Genomic DNA, 27857 nt, shown 5'->3' with positions numbered 1-27857 from the left:
TGCTCTTTGTGTATCATCCAAATTAACGGACAAGTCAGTGTTTGCCTTTTTACACCACTGTTCTGGAGTTTTTTATTGTTTTCATGTTACAAGCTCTTTTAAAATAAGAGCTCCATCATTACAATGCTAGTCATTGTGAGTTGCCCGCTGTGTTTTCAGGAGGCGTGCGTGTCTTTCATGTAAATTCCTTGCATGTTGTTCCTCTCAGCCCTGTGCCTGGAAGTTTTACTGTGGCTTACGTGCAGGAATGAACCAAACACTGTAACACTCTCGGCAGGTGGTACAACTGCATTTGTTCTGTACATGGGGAACCTGAAAGGCAGAGAAGTTAAATGATTTTCTAAGGCTGTGGGACAAGTCTATAGCAGACCCTGTGTGATTCCTGGGACTTTGGATTCCTTTTCCCCTGATCTGCCTGCTAGACAGTATTGTTCTGCTGCAGAAAAGGCTGCTGATGCTTTGGGTAATATTTTCTATGTAAATGCAGCTCATAATATTTTTAAGGAGTTGGAGTTTGGTGGTGCATGTTAGGGAGCCAGTGCCTGAACTTGCTGTAGTGTGGAGAGCAGTCGCTGAAATGTTGCCAGGGTGGCTAGTGCTGAACAAACACCTTCAGATTTTCTAGGATTAAAAAGATTAACTGGGTGACTCTTACAGAATTCATAAATTCGCATTAGCACCCAGTTTCCTTAACAGTGGTCTGCTGCACTGCCTCTTGCTATTAAAAGTTGCACCTACAGGAGCATAATGCAAATCACCTCTAACCTCCTGGAGCGTTTCTGGCTCTGCAGTGTCCCATTGCGGGGCTGCTGGTGGAGAGCAGAGCCCTGGAGAGCATGGGGTAAGGGTCACCCTGGCATCAGGGTTGGGGCCTTGGTTCAGATGCTGGGGAGAAGAGCGCCTCTAGTGCCTCAATAACTTGCATTTGCATTAAACATTACTGCCAGGGCTCTGAGAGGGCTTTAAAACAAAATTATCTTCATAGCTCCCATCTGGAAGAGGCTGTGTCCCGGCATCCTCCAAGCCCCTGCGCTGTCTGGACCAGAGGCTGTGGCTCTGGACTGCCATCTATTGAATTGCTCCAGCTTTGTCTTCTCAGGAGTTCTGTCTTTTAGAGGAATGCAGGCTCAGGCTTAACACTGTACAAACGAGGCACAGTTAGTCAGGAGAGCTCAGTGCTTCAGCATGACAGAAATAATTAAACTAGCTGGATGTTGTCTTTGTCATGTCCTGTACCAGCCTCTCTGGGCGGATGGGAAATGCATCTTCAGTGATGAAAACAAGCATAATGCTACTTTCCGAAGCTTTACAGTGTCCTTAGGAGATATTATCTGGGGATTGGGAGGATATTGTTTGGTGAGGAGGACTTGGTGAGATAATGGCACAAGCTAGGATGGATTTATTTACTTTCTATCTCCTGAGAAATGAACATTGATTTTTAAGAAAGGAAGATAGAGGATTTCTTCTCCGCTCTCTCTATTTTACCTCTTTTTTGCATCTCCCAGGCACCTCTGAGGAGGTGGCTCCTCCCCTCCAGCAGAGCTTCATGATCCCCAAAAAGGAGATAAACATGGTTTCCGACATGGCCAAGTGGAAGCGCTCTCAGGTATGGCTCTGGGGGCAGGGAAGACCGGTAAAGGCTTATTCTGTTTCAGTGGCAGCCAGGTTTGGTCTGGGAACCGCCATGAGGTAAAGCAGGTTTGGGCAAGTAATGGGAAATTAATCGATTTGTGTTTTAAAGCAGAAGAGTCACTGCCTGTTTGTAGGAAAATTACTTGGCAGTGAGATGTGGAGTCTGACAGCCAAATGCTCTGACAAAGGAGTGACCCAGGAGAGAGATTGAAGGAGATGAGAGATGCTTAAAAATTACTGGTGCTCCCTTCCTAGTTACTATTTCATGCTACCTAGCCTGGACATTGTATCAAAACTGAATTTACCCAGCACTGTTTGAACTCAGCTTGAACTCATGCTGCTGGGCCTTCTAATAGCACCAGGTTGGGCTGGTTCCTGGGACCTTCCCAGCTTGCTATACTGGAAAAAGACTCTGGAGCAGAGGCCTTCAATTTCCTGGATAATTTTTGTTTACAGTATATATGGAGGTGGTGGAACAGGCAGGTTCTCCCCTCTCTGCCTTTGAGGGATTGGTGTGTTAGCCCAGACTTGTCCCACCTCCTGGGAGCAAGTTCTTGCTTGATGACTGGTATGTGGTGTCTTATGAGAAGCTTAAGTTACAGCCAAGTCTCAAGCAAACCTTTGAGTGCAGCTTCCTTTGTTAAGTCTCCTGGGTTTACGGACTTGCTCTTGGTCAGGACTTCTGTGCAAGAGGGGCTCAAGAAGATAGAGGTAGCAGTGTGTTGGTCCAGTGTTTTCAAAAACTCAGAGCTGCGGAGCTGCATTGGATATGATGCTTCAAAAGCAGCAAATCTAAAGAGAAAAGTGGTGGAGAGCCTGGGCTGTCTCCCACTTCTCTATCATGCCTGAGCATGGGAGAAGAGTAGAAGGAGAAAAGGGCACATAACAGCACAGGTCTAGGAGAAGCAGTGCAGAGCAGGATGTCTGGGCACAACTGAGACTGTGCAGAGCTGAGGAGTTTGAATTTGACTTGATAGGAGGTAGGGAGCTGAGGGAATGATTTTGGGGGTAGAGCAAGCATTTTTAGGACTCTCCTCTCTGTAATTTTTACAGCAATGCAGAGTTCTTAGTGCAATTGCCATCTGCCTTCTGCCACTGGGTCTGCCAAAAATAGCAGTAACCTCGCAGCAAGCCCTGCAACCTGAGTGTCTCCAAGAAAGCAGCGCTGTGTGTTGGGAAAGGTCCCCTTAGTGTGCAGGAGTGCTCCCATGCCACAATGTTTGTTCAAACAGACCGTGGGTATTCACTAACGCCCTGCTCTCTTGGGTGTGTTTGCAGGCATATGCAGATTATATGGGCTTCATCCTCACTCTGAATGAAGGTGTCAGGGGAAAGAAGCTGACCTGCGAATACAAAGTTTCAGAGGTAGGAGAAGAGTTTGGATCCCTTTATTTCTCCTTTTCTGCCCATTTTTTCTTTCTTTTCTTTCTTTTCTTCTTTTTTTTTTCTTTTTTTTTTTTTTTTTTGGCTCTACAGTGAATATTTCCGAGGCAAGGAATGAGTTGGCAGCATATCTGGGAACTAGGGAGAATAAGTGCCATTGGGTTATGCTTGGGGATGCAAGTGTCATCCTGCAATCCTCCCCCAAGGGTGTCGAGGCTCTGTGTGTGCTTGCTGGATGGGAAATCAAGCAAGTTACCAGTGGACAGAAGCTGGTGGTGAAAAGGAGAAGGCAGAAAGGACATTTTTTGACCCTGTTTTCACAGTCTGGCTTCAACCAGTGATGTTTTGAAGATGCGGTGTTCCCTCCTGATTGCAGGCAAAAGGCTGAGATGTCTGCACTGTGCCTGTTCTCCCACTGGCCTCTCTGTGGGACCTTGGGCAAGTCGCTTATCTCCCTGTCCCTGGGCTTCCTTGTTGCTCGGAGTGTGTTAACAGTACCTGTCTCCTTGGCCCACGCTGTAGCTGAGCTGTGCAAGGTCTGGTTTGACAGTGTGTAAACCCAAGGGATGTCATTGACCTGCCTTGCGAAGGGTTGTGCTAAGGGCTATGGGGGGGCTGCGGAGCATGCAGGAGGGCTGGACAGGGGTGGTAGGTTCAGCCTGTGGGGCAGGACCACCCCTTCCGAGGTATTAAGCAGAAAGGATCTATTTTTCCTTTCGTATTAATGTGACTGTTACCTGGCTCTGTCTGCTGCTGGCTTTAGTGCCTGCTCACCATGTCAGGGCATGACGGGGTCACTTGAAGCCAGAGGGAAAGGGCAGGCATCCTCACTGGTGTTACTGCCTGGCCTCAGCCATGCTCACGGCTGGCCTGAGGTCTCTCTGTGTTACTGTGATCTGCAGAGCCTATGTTGGTCACCAGCTTGACTTCCATGTTGCATGCTGGATCCCCTGCCCTTGTTCTGCATTGCACTGAGGAGATTCTTGGGTACATTTTTACTGTTCAAACTTACAGCTATGCAAGAATGCTGGGAATGGTCAAAAAAGATCTAGGCAGAATGGGAAGCAAACTGGACCCTGTGTGTTTGTAGCTTCATTCTGATGTGGGAAGGCAGCATATGATGATTTTTAACTTAGACATTTGTTTGAAGCAGGCATCTTAAGTCTAGCCTTCCCTTCTTGGAGCCAGTGTGTGAATGAGAAACTTGCTTGTAGTTCATGGAAGCGGGGGGATCAGGAGTAATGAGTCTCTCCTAACAGGCTTTGTGTCCACCTTTTGTTCCTTCAATTCAGTAGAAACTGCTGTCAAACGTTGCTCTTGCTTTCTGCTGTTTGCATTTCACCTTTGAGTTTTGTTTTTGTCCTGATCTAGCTCATTCCCAACCATTCACAGAGCAGTTCTAGGGAAACAAAGCATTGAAAATGAGCAAAACAAAGAGGAGGATGCGAGGGGGAACCCTCTTCTGCCAACCTCTTTGAGCTGTCATCTGTCTAGGAAAAGCTGTATCAGGGCTGCATCGGTGTGGCAGATCCCTCTTGGAGTAAATGTTTTCCATCCACAGTCCCAATCCAGGTGACAAACAAGAGACATGATCCCAACTGCTTGGGAGGTGGCAGGGAACATGCCTCATTCCCCTTGTGCTAAGAAGCCTGTGACTTGAGGCGCAGGTGAAGCATCCCCAGGGTTTCCTTGTTGATGAGGTTGCCTGTTCACGCAGTTTTGTTTGTAGATCAAACTGCTTATCTGTGCTTTTAAAGGCTCAGCCCCTTGTGGCCTCTGCTTGCATCTCTGCTCTGCTTTCTTCTCTTTTGCTGTACTTGCTGCTGATGTGCTTTTGTGCAGTCCCATCTTCCTCCCTGATCAAATGCTCCAGACGCCTTCCTTTGGCAAATGACCTCCTGGAATCCTTTCTGCTGAATGCATATCCTCTCTGTGACTTACTGGTATTGCCTTGCCATGGCTGGGGGGGGGGGCGGGAAGAGAAAAAATAAGTATGGTCTGCTGTGCTTTGGAAGAGACAGCTTAATGGTTTCCAGAGTAGCGTGTGTCAATACCAAACTGTCTGCTGGAGTGAGAGCTGGATCCTTTGGGGGCTGAGCCCCTTCTGAGACTTGCTGAGCTTGCTCTGTGCTTACTGAAAAATTGCATGGAGCTGTCTGGGGTTTTACTGGTGGCATCTGACAAGCAGTGATAGCTGAGCTGTTGCTTAGGTCTCTGGCGTAGACGCTGTGTCTGGCACAAGGTTGTATGAGTGATAGGCGGTGACCTGCCTTTCCCTCCTGGAGGGAGTGCTCCGTGCAGCAACTGCTGGGACTGCAGCCTGGAGCAGTTTTTCAAAGCTGTGACTTTGATCAGAGGAGCAGTGCAGCAAGGAGGAGGTTAATTTTGGCCATTCGAGGAGCAGACCTTCCCTTCAAACAGCCAGCTTCGATGGGGGAAACTGGCTGGCCTTGTGGCTTGCTCTGGCTCCAGAAGGAAAGTGGGGGAAGCAGCAAATGCCCCAATTTTAGCAGCTCCCCACTCCAACAGAGCCTGAGGAGCCCACGGGAGCAGGCTCAGTCCTTGTGGGCAGCTTTGGCTGCCGTGATGCCTTCTCAGCATTTCCATCTGCCTGGCCCCTGCTCTTGAGAGATGCTGACAGGTCTCTGCTCTGTGGTTTGCTTTTGGGACCAGTGGCAGACTCAGGGTCAAGGGGATGCAAAATCAGCACAATGAGAAGAGCAAGGAGAGCAGGGGGGAGGCTGCCCTTGCTTTGATCACTGGAAAGGTAAAGCAAAAATAGAGCTTAAAAACCCAGCCAGGCAAAACAAGGCTGCAGCGGTGCTAGTGGTTGTGTTCCTGTAAGCTCTGCTTTTCCCCTCCTCCTCCCCCGCTGGGGTCAGCCCTGGATGTACGGGTTTCCTCTGCTGGACAATGGGAAGCTGCTTCTTTCAGTAACCCCCTCTTCAAAGGGCCTTGGGCCCAAAATGAGCTGCATCTCTTTAATTATTTATTGGCATGGCTGAGCTGGCAGCTGGGTCCTGCTCTCCCGTGTTTGGTGGGGCTGGGCTTTTAAATCCCTTTAAAGCAAGCAAGTGGGGAAGGGGAGGTTCGACTCTGGTGCTCCCCAGGGGAAGAAGCCGATCCTTGCCAGCCATTTATCCAGGCAGCACTGAGTGCTTGCTGAGAGGAGTTTGAAATACGGTGGCTGCTCGTAATGAGCTGGTGGTGCTGGCAGATAAATCACCAGCACAATTTAATTATTCACTGCAACCCAGTGCTGGGGATGCTGTTGCTTAATTGGAGGGGAATGCAGTAGCCAGGAAGGAGTAGAGCCGAGTCCAAACCTGGCCCGGTGCAGTGGGGAGATGCCAGGGTTCTGCAGCGTTTCGGGCAGCAGGGAGCTGAAGCAGAGGGGGCTGCACTGCACTGTCTCAGTCTGCGTGTATCTGGGGCGCTGGCCTGCTAGTGGCTCCAGCTTGCAGCCTCGCCAGGGCATCCAGAGCTTCTGGCCCCGTGTCCCTTGGCACGTGGGTCTTTTGTGTTCCTGGTGTGCTCAGGTCTTGTCCTCTATCCCAGCCTCTACCCTGGCTCAGTGGCCAAGTGTTGAGGTCCTGTGGGGTGGGTGGATCCCTCTCCTCCCTGATCCCCCTTCCCACTGGCTGATCCCACCGTGTCCTCGGGATGGCACCTCAGGAGCTGCTGTCTATGGGAGGCTGTGTCTGCCGTGAGACCCTCCTGAGAACTGAGGGCAGGGGGAGTGATCTGCAGCCGGTTCAGTGGCCACACAGCTCTACTATGCTTATCTCTCCACTCGCCCCCTTCAAGCGGCACTTCAAGGGCTAGAAACTTGCTGGGCTTGGCTGTTTCCTTGTCCTCCCGACAGGCAGCGTGAAGAATTGAACCACAGCCCAGGAGACCCGTTGGCTTCACATGGTCGATGCCTCCAGCAAAGTCAAACCAGCTGCTGCTTCTACTGTCCTCTTTGTCCCCTTGAAGGAGGAATCCCCTCTCGAGACAGAGGAGCCTACATTGCCCGGGGCCTGGCCAGCTGCTGTGGCAGCTGACGGCTCTCTGGCTGCTTGGAGTCAGGCAAGGAGAATACTAGAGCCTCTGGCAGGCTTGACCAGTTGTCGGCAGAGCCTCCTAAAACTGTTTGGAGCTGCTTAAATTGCTGCCTGTAGTGTTCCTTCTTGGTGTGTGGGGTGTAGCCGTTGCCTAGCTGTTAGGGCAAGGCAGGGAGGAGGCTGCGTGCGTTGGCCAGCCCTGACAGCTCGAGACATCATGCTGTATCGCCCTTGCTGCTTTTCCCTTGTGGCCCCAGCAGTGCTGCTCCAGTCAGTCATACATCCTGCACAGGTTCTTCACTTTCTCCTTCCAGCACTGGGTGTAAGAAAGAGGGCTCTGTTGTCTTGCTGTTGTCTTCCCATCAGCTTTGTGTTTGTATTGAGACATTTGTCTGAGAGCCAAGTGCTTCTCATGCTTGCTTTGGTGAGACCACTGGTGGGCAAACCAGGCTGCCTCTTCCCATAGGTAGGCAGTATTTTGCCACATGCACCGGGTATCCCTGGGTTGGAGCTGCCAAGACAGTCTGACTGGCACGAGTTTGAAGCAACAGGAATCATGCTGAGAAGGTTGGCTTACAATTAGGCCCTGCTGTGCTGGGTGCTGTACAAACGCTAACACCATTGCTGCTAATCCTGGCTCTTAAGAGACACTTCAGGACAAAGATTAGAGGCCTTGAGAAGGGCTTCTAAATCACATCATCAGCCACTGGTGAGGTTATGTGGTAAGTGCTGTCCTGTATCCAGTCGGGGATGCAGGACCCTCGAGGTGCAGAGCCGGAGTTCTCTGTTGGAGATCACTGAATTGTGTAGCACTTGCCTGCTTCTCAGTCCTGTATGGCCTACAGCTAGGAGCTTGCTGTAGCTCTTCTCCCAGTGGTTTTAGAGCATAGTGCTGGTACAGCTCATGAAAGACTGTGTGGGTGACTGCAGAGCCTGCCTCAGGCTGGGCTTTGTACTGCACTGATCTTCTGAGGGGAAGGATGGTTTTCCCAGTCCCTCTGCATTTCAGGGAGGGTTGGCACATGCCGTTTTTGCTTGCTGCCCTTGGGAAGGAGAGTGTGGTCTTCAACGACTCCAGTCTAGGGCAGAGATGTTGGAGTTTGAGGGACTGCTTTGTTTTATGTCACTGTGATCCCTCATCTTCTTTGTCTCTGTAGCCCATTGAGAAGTTGGTGGCTCTTCTGAACACCCTTGACAGATGGATTGATGAAACCCCACCAGTGGATCAGCCTTCTCGCTTTGGGAACAAGGCCTTCAGGACCTGGTACGCCAAACTAGACCAGGTGAGCGTGTCTTTCATGTGTAGTGTTACATGCAGCTCCTACAGAAGGGCAGTATGCCCAGCAAGGATAGCAGAATGGTCCCATCATTGTGTGGCAGCCAAGCAGCCTACAGAGGAACTGCTGAGATAAGCTGTGCAGGATCCACTTCTTGATATGCATCACCCCAATCTGGTGCTGTCTTCTCCTCTTGTGAGACCATATGGTCCGTGTAAATGCTCTTGGCTGGCTCTCCAAGTCCTGGATGAGCCGTGAGGGTCTTCCAAGCCCAAGGAGCTCCTTTGCTTTGTGACTGCTAGCTGATGGGTGACATAAAAAATCAGAGGGTTTTGAAACTGCTCGACTTCCTTCAGCTCAGAGCAGCCCTGCATTTGCCCTGCACTAAGCTCTGGAAGTGGCACAGGCACAGTCTCAGCAGCAAAGAACTTACAGGTGGTCTGCTGCTCTGTTAATGCTTTTCTCTTGGAGATGACTCGGTGGGTAACTGGGTTGATGTATTTGGATGGTGAAGCTTTTTTTTCATGTAGTTGTGTGTGGCCTGGATAAGTGTCAGGACAAGCTCTCCCTGAATTGTTCCATCTCTGGAGATGATTTCTTTAACAGGAGAATTTGCTCCTCTGTTATGCTGGCTCTGGCTGTTGTAGCAGCGCACCATTGCAGCTCCTGCTCTGCCACAGTGTTTGAGCAGAGGATGACTGGTTTCTGGGGACTGTCTAGATCTGGACTCACTCGAGGGAATCTTTTGTGTCTTTAAGGAAGCAGAAAAGTTAGTGACAACAGTGATTCCCAAGCATTTGGCTGATGCTGCACCAGAAGTGGCAGTCTACCTGAAGGAATCCGTGGGGAACTCCACTCGCATTGACTATGGCACAGGTACCCTGGGCGTGCATGCTGGCAGAGGGTGGACTCCCTGGGGTAGTGACCCTTCAGAGCCTGGTGCTGCCTTTATTTAAATACGTTATTACCACTATTTTTAGTGCCAGCTTGAAACAAGCACCTTCCTTCTAGGGCCTCCTCACCCCTATGGCCGGTGTGAGCTATGACAGAGAGCTGGGACTGGAGCAGGGCTGTGCTAGAGCCATGACACCCTTTTCATGTCTCATCCAAGGAAATGTGGACCAAGCTGTGCGAGGTGTCCTGGGATAAGCTGTAGGAGCTGCTTTACCACATGCAGCAGTCTTGCACCTGCTGATCTGCAACGGGCAGTTTAGAGGGATAAGATATAATTGCTTGAACTGAAACTAGGGTGGGGAAAAAAGTTTGTGTTCAGTGGGAGGTGTCTTGAGGTCTGGTGCTCCCTAGAAGTGACATCCCTGCTTACAGAGACTGAAATCCGAAGGTAGAAGCATTTTCCACCTAAGGAGAGACTGAATTGCAGGTTGAAGTAACTGTGCTGGCTTCAGTTAAACCTGATGCCGGCACTGCCTACGTGCTCTGCTGCTCTGTGTGGAGGACAGGTGTGTCCTCGCCAAAAGGCAGGAGAGCGGGACGCTGGGGGTGCGAGGAAGCACAGCTCTGACCTGGGCAGGGGGAGGAAGAGGAGGACGTGGGTGAAAGGAGCGCAGTGCTTGTCCGGTTTGCTGCGGCTCACCGGCACCAGGGGGAGGTGTTGTCTTTGCAAAGGGACCTGCCGGCTGGGGGTGGTCAGCTCAGGGAAGGAAATTCACCCTTCCTGCCCCGCTGTGTGTCCCAAGCCCGAGAGAGGCCCATGTCCTAGCTCACAGTGGCTAGACTAGAGATGCATTTTGTTCCCACACTCCCACAGTGGGAGCTGCACCTCAGAGTGGAGCTGCTGATCTTGTACTCTCCCTTGTTCTGTGGTCCTTTCCGCTAAAAGACATTTCTGGGTTTGCTGATTGTTTCTGTTCCTTGCGGTTAGCTGGAGGACCAAGGTGCAGAGGCTCAACCTGAGATCCCAATACCTTCTAGGATGGACTGTTCCCAGCAGCAGCACGGGATCTACATCCTTCCAACATGGAGATATTTGTGAGGCGGGAGGAAATCTGTTCAGTTTTAGATGTGAGGTTCTCTCGCTTCCCCTGAGCAGATGACCCTGCAATGCTCCACTTCCCCTTCTGTGCCAAGCTCTGGGGAAAGGCCCTGCCTTGCTCCCAGCATGCCCAATGTTGGGACTGTTTTTCCTCAAGAACCTTCTTACTTTCTCAAAGCTAATAATCACCTTATGAATGTCTAGAAGGTATGCTTTGGGTAGGTGCTGCATGGGGATAAAATACTGCCAGCTCATGGTATTGATAGGGACAATATGGTTGGGTCTCTTGAGACGGGTGTGTGACTGCTATGATTTCTTAAGAGCCATTGTGGTGCCCACGGAAGGGTTGTCCTGGGGACCAGAGACACCAGTGTCGTGACTGTTTATGTCTTTTAACTTTAGGGCATGAAGCTGCGTTTGCAGCCTTTCTCTGCTGCCTCTGCAAAATTGGTGTGCTCAGAGTGGATGACCAGATGGCCATCGTCTTTAAAGTATTTAACAGGTGAGGTAACGGAAAGAGAAGGGCTGGAAGCACTGGGCAGTTTGGGGGCAGGTCCCTGACAGCATCCCCTTCCAGCCATTTGAGAGGTTACTGCCTGTTCTCTACACCAGAATCCTGTAATCTGGACTGATTGTGTCCCCTTTCTTCTACTCATCTGCACCCATTTGGGAGAAAGAAATTGTACGAAAAGCCTCCTCCTGGGGTGTGAGCTGGGCAAATCAAGGGCCTTCTACAAAGACCTGTACATAATTAGAGAACATGAGTGCTGAAGGGATTGCTGGCCTAGGGAAAAAGGGCAGAATGGGAAAACTGAAGACAAACCTAGACAAAATTAGGAGGCAGATGTACTTTTTAATGGACCGTGCAGTGACCCGTTATAACTGTCTCCAGAAGAGGTGATAGCACCTTGTCTGTTAGAGGCTGAGTGTCTTTCTGGGAAGTTACTTCAGCTGAGCACAAGTTGTCGAGCTCTGCAGAGGTATGTGGGTGAAGCTCTGTGTTTTGTGATAGACAGGAATATCTGATCAGAGGATCTAACATCTCTTCAGGCATTTAAAAAAAAAATAAATATGAAACTGGCACTCCTCCGCTGCTCCTCTAGATGTGTTTCCAGCGCAGAAGGTGGAGTTGGTAGCAACAAAACTGGTGGAATGGGTATTGGAGTCCAGAGATCTAATCCCAGCTGTATCACTGTTTGGTGGCATGGAAACAATTTCCTTCAATAGCACTTCCAGCTTTAATTTTCCACCTGAAAAGTGAAAGTGGCAGTTACCATAAGGTGGAAAGCTTTCTGAGCTCTTTTGGAAATGGTTGAAGGAGAGTGAAGTGTCAATGTTCTCAAATAGCAGTGGGAGCGAGGAAAGATCTGCACCAACACAAGACACTGCAGATAAAATAAATCCCTGCCGCTTGATTTCCTCGTGAATTTCTTGGTGTAAAAAAGCCCCCCAAAACAACAAACAAACAGAAACAAACCAACCAATTTTAAAAGGTGCTGGTGTTTGCTGTTGTATGTACCAATCGGGCTGCTTCTGTGGCAAAGGAGCTGAATACGTATTCATGTACTGTGCTATATGTAGTGGTCCTGCTCACAAGTGATAAAGTTGTGTCATCCAGACTGATTGTTCTTGTCCTCAAGTGAGTCAACAAAGACAGAAGAAGGCTTTGTCTTAACCCTTCCTTCCCTCTTTGGTCTCAGGTACCTAGAAGTGATGCGAAAACTTCAGAAGACCTACAGGATGGAACCTGCTGGCAGCCAGGGCGTGTGGGGCTTGGATGACTTCCAATTTCTACCTTTCATATGGGGCAGTTCCCAGCTGATAGGTACTAATAAAAACCTTCTCCTGTCCCAGCCTGCCCCCTGTCCCGTCTTTCATGGTTGCAAAGATGATGGGGCTTGGGATTGACTTTCAAATTCAAATATGTCAAATTTATGTATAATACAGCAGAAGAGTTTGCTTGGGGCTTTTCAAATAAAGCTAGTTGCTTAGATTGGGAGATGGAAGGCTGCCTTGTACAGTACATCTGTCTTTATTGCAAAGACTACAAGCTTTTTAAAAGGAGAGTCTTGGTTTTGGTGCTAAAAAACACATTTTCTGCCCTGGGGAGTTTACCAGTTGCTCTCACTGCTGAGGCACTGGAGTGGGAGATGTGATGGAAGGGGAGCAGCTCTATGATTCTAAAGAACTCTGGGAGAATTATGTTTCTTCTGGAAGAGGGACAGGACAAAACCTGATTGAACTTGGTCTCAGAAAGGGGGTGCCATACAGGTTACTTCCTATTGTCTCTTACTCTTCTTAGACCATCCACATCTGGAGCCTCGACACTTTGTTGATGAGAAGGTGGTAAACGAAAACCATAAGGACTTCATGTTTCTGGAGTGCATCCTCTTCATTACAGAGGTGAGGACTGGAAGGTTTGTTCCACAGGGAAGTTCTCTTGACGTTAGACACTTTGCTCTGGCTGTGGTTTTCTCTTCCTCCTTTGCTTGCTTGTTTGCTCTCAAGCAACTGTGCAGCTGAACTATTGTTGCGTGTCTGAGGTGCTCTCCTTGAATGAGTTGAGAGGGATGTTGAGAGGAAAGTGTAATTAAGTTAGATGGGCTCTGGATTGTAGTTGAAGGAAGCTGTAACAAGAACAAACAAATAACCTTGGATCAGTCAGTGGGAACCTGCATGGAGAAAACTGGTGCCTGCAAGTATGCTAGGAAGATGAAGTAGAAGCTACAAAATGACTGGGCTTGCCAAGATAACCTCCCTTCCCTCCAGCCGTCAAGTGCTGCCTGGCAGGCCCTGGGCCTCCCCTTGCATAGGAGAGGCTCCCAAACCTCCGTGAGGCTTGGTCTTCTCCAGATTCTACTGAAAGAGTTGCCCATTAAATGCACGTTATTTGCAAACAATCTGGAGCAGAGATGGTGCCGAGATTCACCTGGCTGGCAATGCCTTCAGGACCATGTTTCTGCTCAAGCACTGTAGGACCCCGGGGTCAGGGGCTTGGCTTGTTGCTGACCATGGGCAGCGTTTCTCAGTGAGGGAGCTCACAGCTTTCTGCCCGCAGCTGCAGTGGATGGTCTAGCCATGTTTCTACTGTCCTCCTTGCTGCATGGTCTGAGCAGGGAGAGCAAGAAGTACACGCTCTGCTGTGGTGAGGGATTTCTTGTGTCTGACGAGTTGATGGGATTAATTTTGAAGGACAGAGTGCAGTTCTTCCCCTTTGTTCTGTTCGCTCTCCCCCCGCCCCGCCTCTCTAATTTAGTGATTAGATGAGGAGAGAGGTTACAGAGTATGAACTTAGCCTTTCATTTAGGAAATTTTCTTAGAAGCCTTTGGCCCAAACCCCAGGAGGTGCTGTGTCAAGTCCTGCTGAATCTCATATAGTTTGTTGGTAGTTAGCACCTCACAGAGTTTAACCCATAGTGCGGAGATGAATCATGCCACGGGTAGTTAAGAGGTGCTGGTAGGAAAGATCAAGGTGAGGACAGGGAAGCAGGAACCAAGATGCTCTAAGATTTATTTTAATTTGGGCCTCTGTAATATCCAGACAGTGCGCTAACCTGTTAAAAACATAAAAATATACATCTCTTGGCATGCATGTAGAAAATTCTGCAGAGCACAAATGATGTGTAAGGTTTAAAATACACAGCGCCATACTGCTTCTTCAGGTCACTCTGCTTTTGCCTGCAGAAAGTTAGTTTTTTAGTAGGCTTTTAAAATAAATGAGTTCGCTTCTTTTTGTGCACATTTTTTGAGAATTATGGAATTCCCTGTTTCTGCTGAGTTCCTCAGTGCCACCTGCTGGCAAGGAGTCCTTTTGTGAGCCGCTAAGGGGGGATGGCAACAACCTGGATTATCAACTGCATGGTATTTTCAATTCATCTTCGTGCAAGCACTGTTTTCTTTTTGTAAAGATTTTGCTTTTAAAATTTGTTTTTTCTCTCCCAAATGCCTGGGAAGGCAGTAACTGCCACTAGGGGGGGCTGGGACAGCCTCCAGTGCCTTCCAAATGCTTTCTCTCCAAAATCAACAAGAAAACAAAATAGCAGGGGAAGATAGAAGGGATTAAAGACTTTAGTAAATGAACGATGTTGTTTTTTTCTGAGCTTTTCAGCTGGAAACAGCTCTCCTTTCAAGGTGTTAAACACATAGCAAATACCACAACAGTTCCCATAGTGGGTCTGGTACGTCTTACTGACATGAGAGCAGGTTTTGTTTCAGCAAGCTACAACCAAGGGAGGTTGGTCTCTTTCAACTGAGAGAATATTCTCTTGAGCAGACATTTTTCTTAGCCCCTGGGTGACGTTTCAGGGATATGAACGTACACTGTTGTAGTGTTTGCCACGAGTATATTTAAAGCTCAGTCTCAAAGTAGCAGCGAGATGATGTCCAGGCTGAGCCCACCGAGGCATCCTCTGTACGGCAGCACCACCCTGTGCGGTGCACAGGCGTGGCAGCCAGCCTCGTGTGAGCTGGCCTGCTGTTGGGAACTCTGCGGGGTGGTTTTGGACCCCAGCGCATGGTTCTTGAATAGGGTGAGGTTTACAGAGCCAGCTGGGGCTCGGGCCACCCTCCCTGCTCTCACCGCGCCCACTGGAGTGTGCTGTGGGGTGCGTGTGGTGCCTGTAGGTGTGAGGATAGGGGGCTCTGGGGGCATCTTTGATGCCTGCCACGTTGGGGGCTGCAGATGGCAGCAATGGCTGCCTGTGTTTGTGCAGAAGAGGGGTGCCAGATACGCCCCAGCTGTTGCAGTGCATCAGTGCAATCACCCAGATGCTTGTCCAAGGGCCCAGGGCAGGCAGCAGGAATTTCAGCTTCAATCTGCCTTCTAAATTTGGATGTTGGGGAAGGGAGGGCTCCGGTTTCTGCTGGAAGGGAAGGAGCTGACAGGAAAGCACGGCCTCAGCCGTCCCCCTCCCCCCCGGCACTGACAGAGGAACCATTTACAAAAGGCCGATTCTCTTGGGAACAGAGAGGCAGGAACGCCGGGTCTGTGAGTAATTTCCTGCTCAATATGGCTGCTCTGACTCACTCCATTCCCCTGGGGTCACTGCGGGACTGCAGCACGCTCACCGCCTCTTGCTTTCCCCCCCAGCTCTCCTTCTTTGCCGTTTGTGGCTGGAAGGAGGTGGGTTTTTTTTGTTGTTCCCCCTTCATCCCCCTTGTTTTTCCCTCCCCAGTTTGAAACTGTGGCCAAGCTGTCCCTTGCCGGGCGCTGTGGGTGAGGAGGGCCGCGGTGGCGGCCGCGCAGGGCGCTCGCACAGCCCCAGGCACGAGTGTGGGGACAGCCAGCCATGCTCGCCTCCCCGCGCTCGCTGGCGCGCTCGCCTCAGCTTGGGCAGTGGGCGATGCACAGTGCGGTGCTGGCAGCTGGTGCAAGCTGTGCCCCTGCAAAGGGTGGTGATGCTGGAGGAAGGTTTGGTGTCAAAACGCACACAGCCAAACCTCCCGTATGGGGAGGGGCGGTGCGTTGGGCAAACCACCTGGTGCTGAGCACCCTGGGAGCCTTTAACTTGGGTGCTCGTTGGTGCCAAATCCTTGCGCTTAATAACGCACCGACTCTGTTGAGTAGCATTGTGCTTTGTGTATCTGTGCGTTTCATCTTGTATCCACAAGGAAAGCGTGCATGGTGGAGGGGAGCGGGAACGGCAGAGCAGCTCATCCGTCATCCCCCAGCTTGTGAGATGCGCCGAGGGGAAGTGGGGATGTGCGTGTGCTCTCCCGGCAGCGGGCAGAGCTACAGACCTACTTCCCCCGGTGCTCCAGCCCTGAGGTTGGCAGGCTTGAAACAACGGTGTCCTCCAAGCAGTGGGGTTTTTCAGGTTCCCCAGCACCCCCCCTTCCCTTCTCTTTCTTTCTCTGCTGCAGGCTGGTGCCACGCAGGCCTTGCAGAAGGGCAGCATCGATTTCCCAAAGCAGATTTATCAGCCTTGCTTGCTTTTACAATGAGCAGAGAGGTGGTTTTGGAGGTTCTTTTCCCACCCTCGCTCCAGGCCTGTGCGTGCATGGAGGGAAGGGGTTAGTTGTTTGAGCCCTGAGTCAAGAATGAGAGTCCAAGAGATTCCTCTCTCCCCACGCTCCTTTTTAGTGTGAGCTTCGGCCTTGTGGTTTCTGATGTCATGGGAACTTCGCTCAGTCAGAGTGGCTGCATTGTATTTCTTTTTCTCCCTGAGGGTCTGGTTTTATTCATGGAGGAGAAGGAGAGGCAACTACCCAGGGAATCTACATGCAACTGTCCCTGACTGCAGCTTCCCCCCCGCCCCGGTCTCCCTCCTCCAAACCCCCTCATCCTGGGAGGAGAAACACTGGAGTATTAAAAAAAAAAAATTAAAACCTCAACCAAACAAACAAAAAAACCCCAACAAATTTAAAGCATCTGCTGCAAGCTAGTGACTTGCAGCTCTGGAGCCAGTTTGGAGAGTGGGACTGGCCTGTGCCCCCTCTGCTCCTGCCTTCCCCCAGAGCCCTCCTCTGCTGGAGGCAGGTGTCCAGCGGGCTGCAGACACCCGAGCTGCTGCCAGCCTGCACTGCCCTCTGTATTCAGGGAAGGCAGTGGCGGTTGTTGCTGCTGCTTGTTGTTGATCTGAATGGGGAATGAGTCATTTTCTTGGAAAGCCCGGCAGTGCTGCACTGGGAGGTTTCTGGGTAGAATAGGAACAGTGTTGAGCCAAGCTCTACTGGGGGGGAGAACAGGACTTACGTGGGGCCTTTTTAATGCAGTCATTAAAAGGGCGGTGTGCAGAGGGAGGTCTGATTAGGAAAGTGTGGCAGGAAAAGGCTTCATTTTATCGGGGAAGGGGGTGAACTGGATTGCCACGGCTTCATGTGATGTGGCCGCAGCAGGAGGGAGCGTGGAGGGAGGGAGGGAAGGCGCAGTGAAGTGGCTGGTGCGTGGGTCACAGGGCTTGGTGGGAATGTTTGCTTGGGGAGAGCGTGAGTGTGAGTCACTGCTGGTGCATGAGCTTCCTGGCTGGCCCAGCTCCCTCAGCCCTGCTCTTGGGTCTCTTACAGATGAAGACAGGCCCCTTTGCTGAGCACTCCAACCAGCTCTGGAACATCAGCGCCGTGCCCTCCTGGTCCAAGGTCAACCAGGGCCTCATCCGCATGTACAAGGCAGAGGTGAGTGTTGTGGGCAGGGGGAGGCTGCTGGCCGCACGCCTCCTCCCTTCCACTTCACTGTGGGTCAGCTCTTCTGCCGCCCCTTGGCGCAGGGGCCCTGCCGCAGCCGGTTGCTACCCTGGGCTGAATGTGGCTTGGGAGCCCCCGGCAGTTCAGGTGCTGCTGGCTGGGAGGAGGCTCCTGCCTGCCCAGTGTTTGCCCCAAAACCAATCCTGAAATGGCCATTCCTTGCAGACGTGACTTTTGCCGTTTCTTGTCTTCCCATAGTGCAAGTTTCAGGTCCCCAAATTAGGACTGATGTCTTGACCCGCTTATCCTTCTGCTCCCTGCACTGCTATTTTGCCAGCTGGAGGAGACTTAATTTAAATTATCATCCCCGGTTTCAGGAGCCCCAGAGCAGCTGAACGCTTCCTACCAACCTCCCCGCACTACAAGTCCCATCTGTGCGGTGTGCCGGACCGGTGAGGCCACAGCTACCTCCCCAGCCTGGCAGCCCTGCGCCTGCCGGGGCTCTGCTGGCACAGCCCCAGTGGGCTTTCCTGGCCAGCCCTGACCTGGAGAACCGGGCAGTTTTGGCTCTCCCTTATCTCGCCTTCCTGCTCAAGCTAAGCCTGAGCTTGAGGAAGCACGACAGGAACTGCCGCATCTGGGCCTCTGGAGGGAACAGCCAACAGGCAGCATCTCTTGCTGGGACGGATGGGACCGTGCTGGCTCTGCAGGGAGGCACTGGCTGTGCTGAAGACACTGGAGGAGCAGGGGTGGCACAACCCCCTGCTGCACCCGAGGAGACTGGTGGTGCTTGAAGGAGTTAATCCAGTACCCTGTGGTCTCTGCTGAAGTCAGCCTGCTCCCGTGGCTGGGCTGTGGGGCAGAGGCTGTGTGGGCAGCTCTGCTTGGGCCCAGCGCACAAAGGGGTTAACTGTGCCGAGCTCGGCGCTCCCTCCCCCAGCCCTTCCTCTGCGCTGCACATCCTGTGTTTAGGTTCCAAGCCACATACCTCTCTAATCTGCGAGGTGTCACTCCCAGGCCTGCTGGCTCCTTCCGCCCCAGCTCAGCTTTCCTCCCAGCCTCCAAAGAGGAGAAGCGGGGCTGGGGGTCGACCCCCTCCGCTGGCTGCTCCTCAGAGGGATGCCCTGGGCTGCCCCTCCGGGACTGCCCCTGCTCACAGCTCCATCGCAGGGGCTGGAGATGCTGCCGGCTGGGAAGCCCTGAGCTAGAGACTCTGGTGGAGAGCTGGGGAATCTGAAGGAGAAGACCCCAACCTTGGGAGTGCTGCTAAAGTGAAACATGGGTCCCTGAAAACCTAGAGCCTGAGCATGGTCTGCTGCTGCCTCAACAGCCCTGCCTCGGGCCTTCCTTTCCTCTGGACCCATTTCTTCACACGCTGTCTGGATACTTCCCTGGCATCCCATGTGTCTCATGCTGTTTGGATGCTCCTGCTTGCTGCCCCATGTGCCCAGTGCCATGTGGTTGCTCCCACCTCATGCACCACATACATGGCTGGAGTATCTTGATGGTTGGACCTGATGATCTTAAAGGTCTTTTCTAACCCAAACGATTCTATGATGGATTCTGTGACATGCCCACAGTGCAATGTGCATGTCCCCTGATGTCTTGGGGCTACCATGTGCTGGCAGATCTACCTGGCCTGCTGGGACAGCACAGCTCAGGGGTCCTCTAGCGACAGGGAGATTCTTTGGCTCTTCCAGGTGCACCCACAAGACAGTCTTTTCTGGAGGCCTTGGCTCTGTTTTGAATAGCAGATGACATTTTGTATGGAAATGCTGGATCTAGTGCTGGTGGATTTCTAGAAGGATCTAGAGATGTAGCTGTGTCAAGGGGAGTATGCAAAAACTGCCAGGAGAGGTGATGACGCAAATTTAGACTAATGTGTAGAAAACAATGAACCAACCAAAGCGCTTTAAATTTAGGATTTTTTTTCCTCTGAGAACATTTGTAGATCTTAAAGGACTGTTTCTAAGCACATGATCCTCGTGCAACACTGTCCTGATACTCATGGTACCTATGTTCACCTGGGTGGGCAGAGGAGAGGGAGAACTGCCGAGACGTCCTTACAAATTCTTTTTATCTGCTCTGGGGGGTCTCCCACCCCACTGCTGGCTCTGCTGGTTCCTGCCTGGCTTGGGAGATGAGAGGAGCATGGACATGGCACTGTAGCTGGGCTTAGCTTTCAGTTACGGTGTAGCTATGCAGCTTTACCAACATTTGCAACTAGACAATCTCTTTGACTAATTTTCAGGGAATTATACAATGTTGAGGATCGCTGAGGCTTCACCCTTTGAAGACTGAATCCTTCTGGGTCTTTCAGGCTAGGCACCCACAAGTCACTGCTGAAGATCTTGTCTGTTTGCTGCTGGCTCCTGGAGCAAGTTTCTGCTTGATGTACCCAGCTGTGTAGCCTTCACCATTGCAGTCTTTCTCCAATTAGCCACTGCCAACGTTAGCAAAAGATAAGTGAGCCAACAGTCCTGACATGGGTCTTTGTCCAGCTGAAGGCAGGCAGCTTCAGTAGCAGAGCTCAGAGACTGGGAGGAGGTTTAGGATTGTGGTGTTGCTTTTAGTCTGACTGGCTAAGGTGAGAGCAAGGTATCCTTTTATCTTTTTTTTTTTTTTTTTTTTTTCCCCCCTCCCTTCTCCCTGCCCCTTGGATCACCCGTTGCAATTAGATCAGGTGAAATCAGACACTCAGATGGAGGCTCCAGCTCTTAACATGTCTGGGGTGGCTGAGAAGTGCTTGGTGACGGGTGGCACTGACTGTGACGGGGGTTTGAGTGGGAGTGGAGGTAGCAGCAGGGCAAAAGGGTCACTTGTTAGAGGCAGACCAGGAGAAAGCAGATGCTCACTCACAACCTGCTCTCACTTGGTAGGAGCGGTGTAGTCCCCAGACCTGGTTAATTTAAAAAGCACTCTGGGTGCTTTATTTCTACTCTGCCCCCTCTATGAGATGACTTTAAACAGCTGACAGAAGACTCAGGTGCATCCACGTGGCTGGGAGCTCTAGCTGATCGCGGCACGCCAGGGTGCTTGCTGCAGGGTCTGTGGATGGGGCAGTAGACTGAAGACAAGGTGTCTTCAGCTCTGTGTGTTTATGAAATCTCAAATGTATCTATAATATGAATATAATGAGTGAATATGTGTTTGCTTGGAAATGCAGGGGCTTTTCTTATTCTCTCCATCAAAGGCGAGTGAAGAAGTTGACAGAATAGAGTGTGGTTAAAGCAGCAGCCTTGATGTTTTTCCCCGAGCCTGCTTTTGAGTCTCCTGACCTTTCCTACTCTGCAGTCCATTGGGAAATACTTTGCATTGTAACTAATCTAGTCCCAGTTCCATCTTTAAAGGTTGGACTTGATGCATGAATCTACTTCCCAGCTGAGTCCCAAGCAGACCTTCAGCATGACCAAAATGGTGACAAGAAGAAAATAAGCCTGTCCTCTCTATTGAGCTAGTGTTGGCTACATCAGTTACACCTGCAAGTGATGCAAGGAGGGTCCTATCTCTTGGCACCTCTAATAATCGGGTACATTTGTGCTAGTCCTGCTGGATAGAGGAGGAAAAGTTTCTTGGCTTGTCTCTTCTTGGGCTGGTGGTGTGTGAAGTGGAATAGTTATCCATTCTTCCTGCTGGTGGTAAAGTCTCTTCATCTGGAGCCCAAACCAATCTGGTCTTCCATGGGACTCCTTGGAGCTAGCTGGGCTGACATTTCTAGCTGTCAACATCTCTGGTATTCATTTCTCTCTGTTCTTCCCTCATGTCACTGTTATCCAGCGCTGCTTCCTCTGAGGGTTTGTCTAAGTGGTTGTGCGAGGAGATGGCAGCAGCTCTGAGCATTAGGAAGCTTTGAAGGTGATGTGCCCTTATTTCTCCTTGGTGCCTTGCCATGGTGGCTTACGGTTTTCTGCATGGCTGTACTTTCACCACCTCCAAACTTGTTTTGGCTCCACTGTGCTTGCAAGCAGTTCAGTTCTGCTGGAACCAGTTGTCTGGCCTCTGGCTCTGAAGGGATTACCATAGGCCTGGGCTTCTGAGCACAAATGCTCCCACTTGCCCATGACGACAGCACGAGGGCAGGCTGCCTGCCTCTGCCCACGCGGCGAAGAGCTGCCTGCAGCGCAGCGCCTCCTCCCCATCCCAGAGCTGGGGTCTCCCCGGCTGCAGCGGGTTCGGCTCGGCCCCGCGGCGGGCACGTACTCCTTCCTATGGGAAGGAGAGCTGTAACTACGACATGGCTCTTGCCTCCCCTTTAGTAGGAGTGAACTGTACTTGGAAGAAGTGCCTGGAGGAATGTGTCACGCCTCTTGTCCTGGGAGGCTGCGGGCTGCAGGAACTGGTGTGGCCTTGACACCCTCTTTCCTGCTGAGGGGTCTGCAGCATATGGGGAGCTGGGCCCCTGCCTAGTGCAGCATCCCATCCACCCTGGCCTGGAGCAGGTGCTGGCTGTGCCAAGGTGGGACAAGATGGAGTCCTGTTAGTTGGTAACTGCTGTACTTGGGTTGTATGTGCTTCATATCTCCTCTAGAATAAGATTCCCATCAGCAGATGCATGCCTTATCGGGGTACAGTAGACTCTCCTCCCAAGGCACAGGCCTGGGTTTCTTTTCTCTTCATGTCATGCTGTCTAGGGAGGGAAGAGCTTGCCCCTCTGCCTGCAGCAAGGTGGTGGCCACCATCTCACCAGCTGTGCCCTCGAGCACGCTGGCAGGTGAGTCCCCATGGCAGCGCACAGGGTGGCCTGTGGCCCCTGTTTAGCACAGCTAACACGGTGGCGTCCGTGCCGGCGTCCGTGTACTTCTGAGGTTTGTGTGTCTGGAGGCGAGTCTGCTCTGTGCCCTCTGTGAGTTTAGGGCGGTATGAATCTGCAGTGACTCAAAAAAACAGAGCTCTGAGTGGCTCTGCCGGGCGAGCGCTGGCAAACTTTGGCGTGGTTATTGGCCACAGTCACTGACCTTGCTGCCCTGGCCGGGCGGTGAGCTCACAGCCCTGAGCTAAACTGCCTTGCAGTGGGTGTATATGACTGATCTGTGATCCACACTCCCTCTGTCATTACTCTGCAAGGGGGGGCGCGGATTTCAGGGGTGAGGGACTGTCGGGGAATAGAACCACGTCTTAAACTATGGCGGCAAAATGAGTGACACTTGTCTATTGAAGACCTGAGAATCTGGAATGCAGTCTGGGCAGCGCCCTGTGGGTGCAGGGTGATGCCTCAAACCCGGAGTGTGGGCACTGTCCTGGGGCGGGAGAGTCTCTTCCCGACGGGTGTCTGCAGTTCTCAAAGTGTTTGTAGGGTGAAGCTCTTCAAAGAGGTCAGCTTGAGCGAGGAGAGGTGGTGAGAGAAAGATGCTGGCATAACCATGCCTCGTCTGCTTGTGCTCCAGGCCTGAATTTCAGTAAGCAAAAGGCTCTGGCTGAAGGGGAGGGTGTGGGGTTAGGAAGTGTCACTGGCCCAAGGAGCCTGACAGGAATGTGGGGGGGACATGGGACTGATCCCTCTGCCGCTGAGCAGAGTGGCCCCAGGCTCACTGCCTCCTGACCCCAGAGGCAGGACATAGCTCTGCATGCATAAGGTGGAAATGTCTCCTGAACTCACCCTTCTTTGTCTCTCCTCCTGCAGTGCCTGGAGAAGTTTCCTGTGATCCAGCACTTTAAATTCGGCAGCCTGCTCCCCATCCAGCCTGTGACGTCCTAAGGAGGCTGCGGGAGGAGTCGAGGCAGCAGAGGCATAGTGCGGCACTCTTCCTCCTCCCCTCACCCCCTCCTCGTCACCTTGCCCATTACACACAGCCCATTCATTCCTGCCTATCCTCATCGGCAACCACAGATCCAAAGCACTCGCTGGCCTTGCACGGGAGATAGGACCTGGAGCAGCTCCTCCTGCACGTCCTCAGCATGGGGATGTCTCGCCAGCAACCAAGCAGGGGCTGCGCTTCTCCGCTGTGCTGCATCCACGGGCAGCGTGACTGCTGTGTACGGCTCTGGGCATGGGAATGGGGTTTGAGTAGGGGCTGCCCTGCAGCAGAGGCCCTCTGCTTCCCTCCCAGGGAGGAAGGGGGTGTGGAGGGGAGGAAGGCATGTGTGTATGTGTTGGGCAGTGGTAACTGCAATTTCCCTTTTGAATTTCATTGAAGTTTCCTGTTGCTGTTTGGTTGGGAAACCACTGCGAGGGGTGAGGTGTGAGTCTGCACATGTCTGTAGGCAGCCACCTCTGCTTGCATGGGATGTCTGAAATGGGTAAAGGAAATTGCAGGGAACGTCTGTGGGTCGCTGGAAGCCCAGGGTGCCATCTCCCCCTTTTTCTGGGTAAGAAAAGCCCCCTTCCTCCATCTCTTCTCCAAGGTTCCCTGGGCCTTCCTTTCCCACCACCACCTCTTCTCTTGGGTGAAGCTGGGAACCCCCACGGCTGCAAGGGTCTGAGCTGGCTCTAGAGCTGGAGACAAGGTCCCTGGAGGGACCTGGCTCTGTGGGAACAGCTATACAAAGACACTGCTCAAGCAGCGCCTGTTCAGGCTCCCTCTTAACGGGCACAAAACCTCACATGTTGACACACATTCATCTCTGGGTCCAACCTGTCCACTGCACTCCCCATTTCCTTCCCTGTGCTTTGCTGCCCTGGGGCTGGGCTGGCCTCAGTGGCACAAGGTGACCGTGGTTGCTACTGCTTGGTCATAAGTTGTAGTGAAGCCCCATAGCAGAGGGATTTCTCCATGAAGCAGCATGTTCCCCAGCTCTTTCAGGGAGGCACCCCTAGAGCAAAGGCAGCATGAGAGGGCAAGCATGCGGCTTTACATGCTTTTATATACTTGTACTGGAAACAAAAAGCATAAATACCCGGGACAGCAGGTTATGCCTGGAGAAAGTTCTTTCCCTTTGCCGTTCCCTGCTGGTGTTGCTGTGCTGGGTGTGGGTAAGAGGGACCATACTTGCAGCACCACCAGCAGCAGCATCTTGAAGGCAGGTGAATGAGTGGGGATGTCGTCGGGATCATACCAGCAGCATCACTAGCAGGGCAGAAGCAGCTGGTGCTGGGCTTGGGATGAGCTGACGCATCCACAGGTCTTGACCAAGGTGGTCTACAACTTTGCAGCTGAAGAGGGAAAGTTTCTTCTTGAGGTTCCCAGGCCAGATGTGGGGGGGACAGGGCTCTGGTCTTGTGTTTGCTGGGGGTTGGGGGCAGCAGGGGTCCTTTCTCTAGCACCCCCACAGGCCACGGAGGGGGTGGTGGGACTGCCCCAGCCAAGCTGCTCAGCTTCTGCTGCTGCACTGCTTTACAGTTGAGGAGGGGGAAAAAAAGACCGCTTGTGAATTTGTGGGGGGTTTCCCCACAGTTTTCTTTTTGCCAGACTTACGTGCTCCCTCTTGTAAAGGTTCTCACAGGTGCTCATGGGAGGGAGAGCGAAAAAAGAGTCTAAATTAAGAGGCAGTGAAACATAGGTGTCCATGGAGCTAAAGCAGAACTTTTTAGCACTGCTACTGTCCTGCCTGCTCCTGGCTCACCCCTGGGCAGGAGGTGGGGGGCAAGGGTTTTCTGACCTATCTGAAACAACTCTATAAACTTGCATTTTAAATGAAAATGGAAGACTGAGGTTAAGTCTTGTTTTACTTCTAAATGGGGCTTGTGTTTTGTCTTGGCTTTCCGAACGGATCCACTGGTGGAGCAGTGCTGGAGATGTGCGTGCTTGCTGGGACTTGATGAATCCATCTCCAGTGGAGCAGTTTAGCAGCCAGTGCCTGGAGCGGAGACCCCAGGCGTTTCTACCCGTGTTGCTCCATGGTTTTTGGCGAGTGTCGCCATGCTTTCAGTGGTTGTGCAGCATCTGTGCATCATTAGCTGGCAATGGCTAAGGTTTCCCGAAGCTGCCCAAGGGTTGGGAACGCATCTCTCTTGGTCATCTTATGGAAATGGGGCTTCAATGCAAAAGGATGGGTGGAAATGCTGAAATCCATGCATGGGATGGACACGAAGAATGTGAAATACAGCACCAAAACAGGGTGGGGAGGTGCTTCCTTCCCCTGCAGCTGCTGCTGCCTGGGGTTGGTGTCCCTGGGCTTGGACCTGCTGAGAAGGTGGGAGGAGGCTCGCTCACGTAGAGCTCTGTGTTTCTTGCTTGCCTGAGTCTACACATCCGGCCTGCTAGGGATCTCTGGACTTCAAGCAGCTAATTTTTGTTTGAGTCTTACCAGCCCACTTGGGTCATGCCCCATCACGTGGCAGTCGTCTCCTTGCCTCCCTCTGACTCCCGCCGATGCCTGTCACTGGTTCTGGGGGCTCTGCCCCTCTCCTGGTGGGTCCGCACACGCAGCAGCACCCAGGGCTGCTCCATGTCCGAAGCAGCACTCCCCCGTCTGCTCCCGCATTGGTGGTTTTAATTAAAGTCTCCGTGTTTTGCACTGGTGACTCTGTTGGTCTCTCCCGGACTGGGGTTTGCTCCCGCTGTGGGAGCAGAGCCAGCGAAGCTGATGGCTGGAGCCTTTGGCACAGGGAAGAGGCTTTGTGGAGGCACTTGCTGTTGTCGGTGGTTGATCTCTTGCTTGTACCAAAACTGACTGGTTATTTAACTGCATGAAGCAAGTATATCCTGTCTTGTCTTTGTATCCCTCCTAGGCGTCTTTCTGTTATATAGTATGGGGGTTTTATTTATTTATTTGTTTATCTTTCCTGCTATGTCCACCCCTCTCTCTCCCAGCTTGGATTTGGCAGGTAGGTGATGTGTGAAGCCTGTTCCCAGGCCAGCAGATACCTCCTGAAGATCACAGACTCTCATAACCAAAGGACATTTGAGCCTTGTTTCTGAGGCGGGGTGAGAACTGCAACCTTTTTCTTCAGGTTTTTTTTCTGTCCTGCTGTAGGGTCTGACTCAGGACTTCCAGCATCAGTTTAGCTCAGCAGCTTTGTTGGATTTATATAGAAAATTATACCTGGACCTTCTCATGAGTGGTTGGAGCTAACATAGATGTGCTTAGCAAACGCTAGTTTTCTTGTCACTGGGTTATATCTCCTCTGTCAATGCAGGCCAACTGTGTGAGTGCATGTTGCTAAAAGTGGCAGCGGCGTGGAGGGATGGATGGTGAGCAGAAATGTCATCTTGGATCACAGATGTTTTCTTTGAAGGCACTTGAATTCATCTTGAACATGTCCCTTGGTGAACATGACGCACGGTAAAGGGGAAGCAGACGTACTGTGGGTTTCTCACCATCTTCCCGCCCAGCCCACTGACCAAGCCAGTTTTTTAAAATTCCCTTTTTGGTACTGGATCCTTCAGGGTTGCAATATGTAGACTGGTTCGTGTTGGTGTTACCTTTACACAGGGCACATTCTGAAAATTGCCATCAACTTTCCCTGATCTCTTTCTTTGCTGCCCTCCTTTATAAATGATTGTTCGTGGCAGCAGTAATAAATGAAGTAAGAGTTAAGAGAAGCAGCCTTGTGTGGTGAGAGTAGCAGAGGAATAAAAAATAGAAGTGTTTAATGCCATTGTTGCTGTATTAACTTGTCCCTGGTGTGCGGCTCAGTTCCATTACATAGTGCTGGTTGCTGCTATTAAATAAACAAAGAAGTCACCGCGGCAGGACCAGCATTTGTTGAGCAGCAAAATCCAAGCTGGCGGTTTCCAGGATGAAGACGTACTTCGTAGCCCAAGGAACAGGTGTTGAGCCGCACAAGGGCCCTGGACACCGCACTGTGTCCCTGCAGCTGCATCGGCTCCCTTCCCAAGAGGGGGAAGGAGGCAGAAATGGGTGGCAGAAGGTGGATGTTGTGGTTAATGATAAATGCTAATGGAACCTGAACTCTCCCACTGCCAACATGACAGTGGGAACTCTCTATGGTTGAGAAGCTCACAGGGATCTCGTTACTGCTTCAACAAGGACTCTCCTGACTCAGATGTAGAATTTAACAGGGCTTTTGGAGGTTGTTTCATGCTCTAATAGCCAAGAGGAGAGATCTTCGTCCTTTAACATTGCTTCCCCTTCAGTGGATGAGCACTCTTCCCCTTGACATTGAAACAAACTCCTTGGGCATCATAGGGACAGATGTGTCTTTCCCTGGACTGATCTTGTTAAAGTCGCGCCAAGCTTCAAACTGGGATGAGCCAAATTGAGAAAGGGCTTGTCTCCACACCAGAATTAGCAAGGCCTAGAACCATGATGGGCATCTTCAGCTTGGAGATACGCTCCTTCTGAAGAGAAAAGGCTGTGAGCAGGCTTCGGCGTTAGAAAAGGCTTTTGAGGGGGTGGAGCGGGTGCTTCTGCTTGCTATAAAAAGCCTGGGCTTGGGAATGTCTACATCGGCCGGGTCTACGCAGGGCGTAAAGACAGTTGTCGCTAAAATTGGAACGAGTCACTCCCCATGTTCCCAGTTGCAACTGTAACACAGACAATAAATAACATCAAAATCCCTCA

The 27857-nt window shown here is 51.6% G+C and overlaps 1 protein-coding gene across 2 annotated transcripts in view; it reads left to right on the top strand.

Annotated features, from left to right (window-relative positions):
* The window catches only part of PTPA (protein phosphatase 2 phosphatase activator), a 28840-nt gene extending 983 nt beyond the window's left edge, over nucleotides 1-27857 (top strand). The window contains exons 2-10 of one of the 2 annotated variants that reach the window (XM_037401221.1): nucleotides 1506-1606; nucleotides 2911-2997; nucleotides 8219-8344; nucleotides 9097-9214; nucleotides 10734-10833; nucleotides 12032-12156; nucleotides 12634-12734; nucleotides 17337-17444; nucleotides 23074-27857. In XM_037401221.1, coding sequence (XP_037257118.1) covers nucleotides 1506-1606; nucleotides 2911-2997; nucleotides 8219-8344; nucleotides 9097-9214; nucleotides 10734-10833; nucleotides 12032-12156; nucleotides 12634-12734; nucleotides 17337-17444; nucleotides 23074-23148 — 941 coding nt within the window. In that variant the 3' untranslated portion in view covers nucleotides 23149-27857. The other variant, XM_037401222.1, reaches the window with a different exon arrangement.

This window comes from Falco rusticolus, chromosome 9 (assembly GCF_015220075.1).
Source record: "Falco rusticolus isolate bFalRus1 chromosome 9, bFalRus1.pri, whole genome shotgun sequence".
NCBI classification, from domain to species: Eukaryota; Metazoa; Chordata; class Aves; order Falconiformes; family Falconidae; genus Falco; species Falco rusticolus.
Note: the sequence above shows the minus strand (reverse complement) of the source record. Positions and strands in the feature narration are given on the sequence as shown.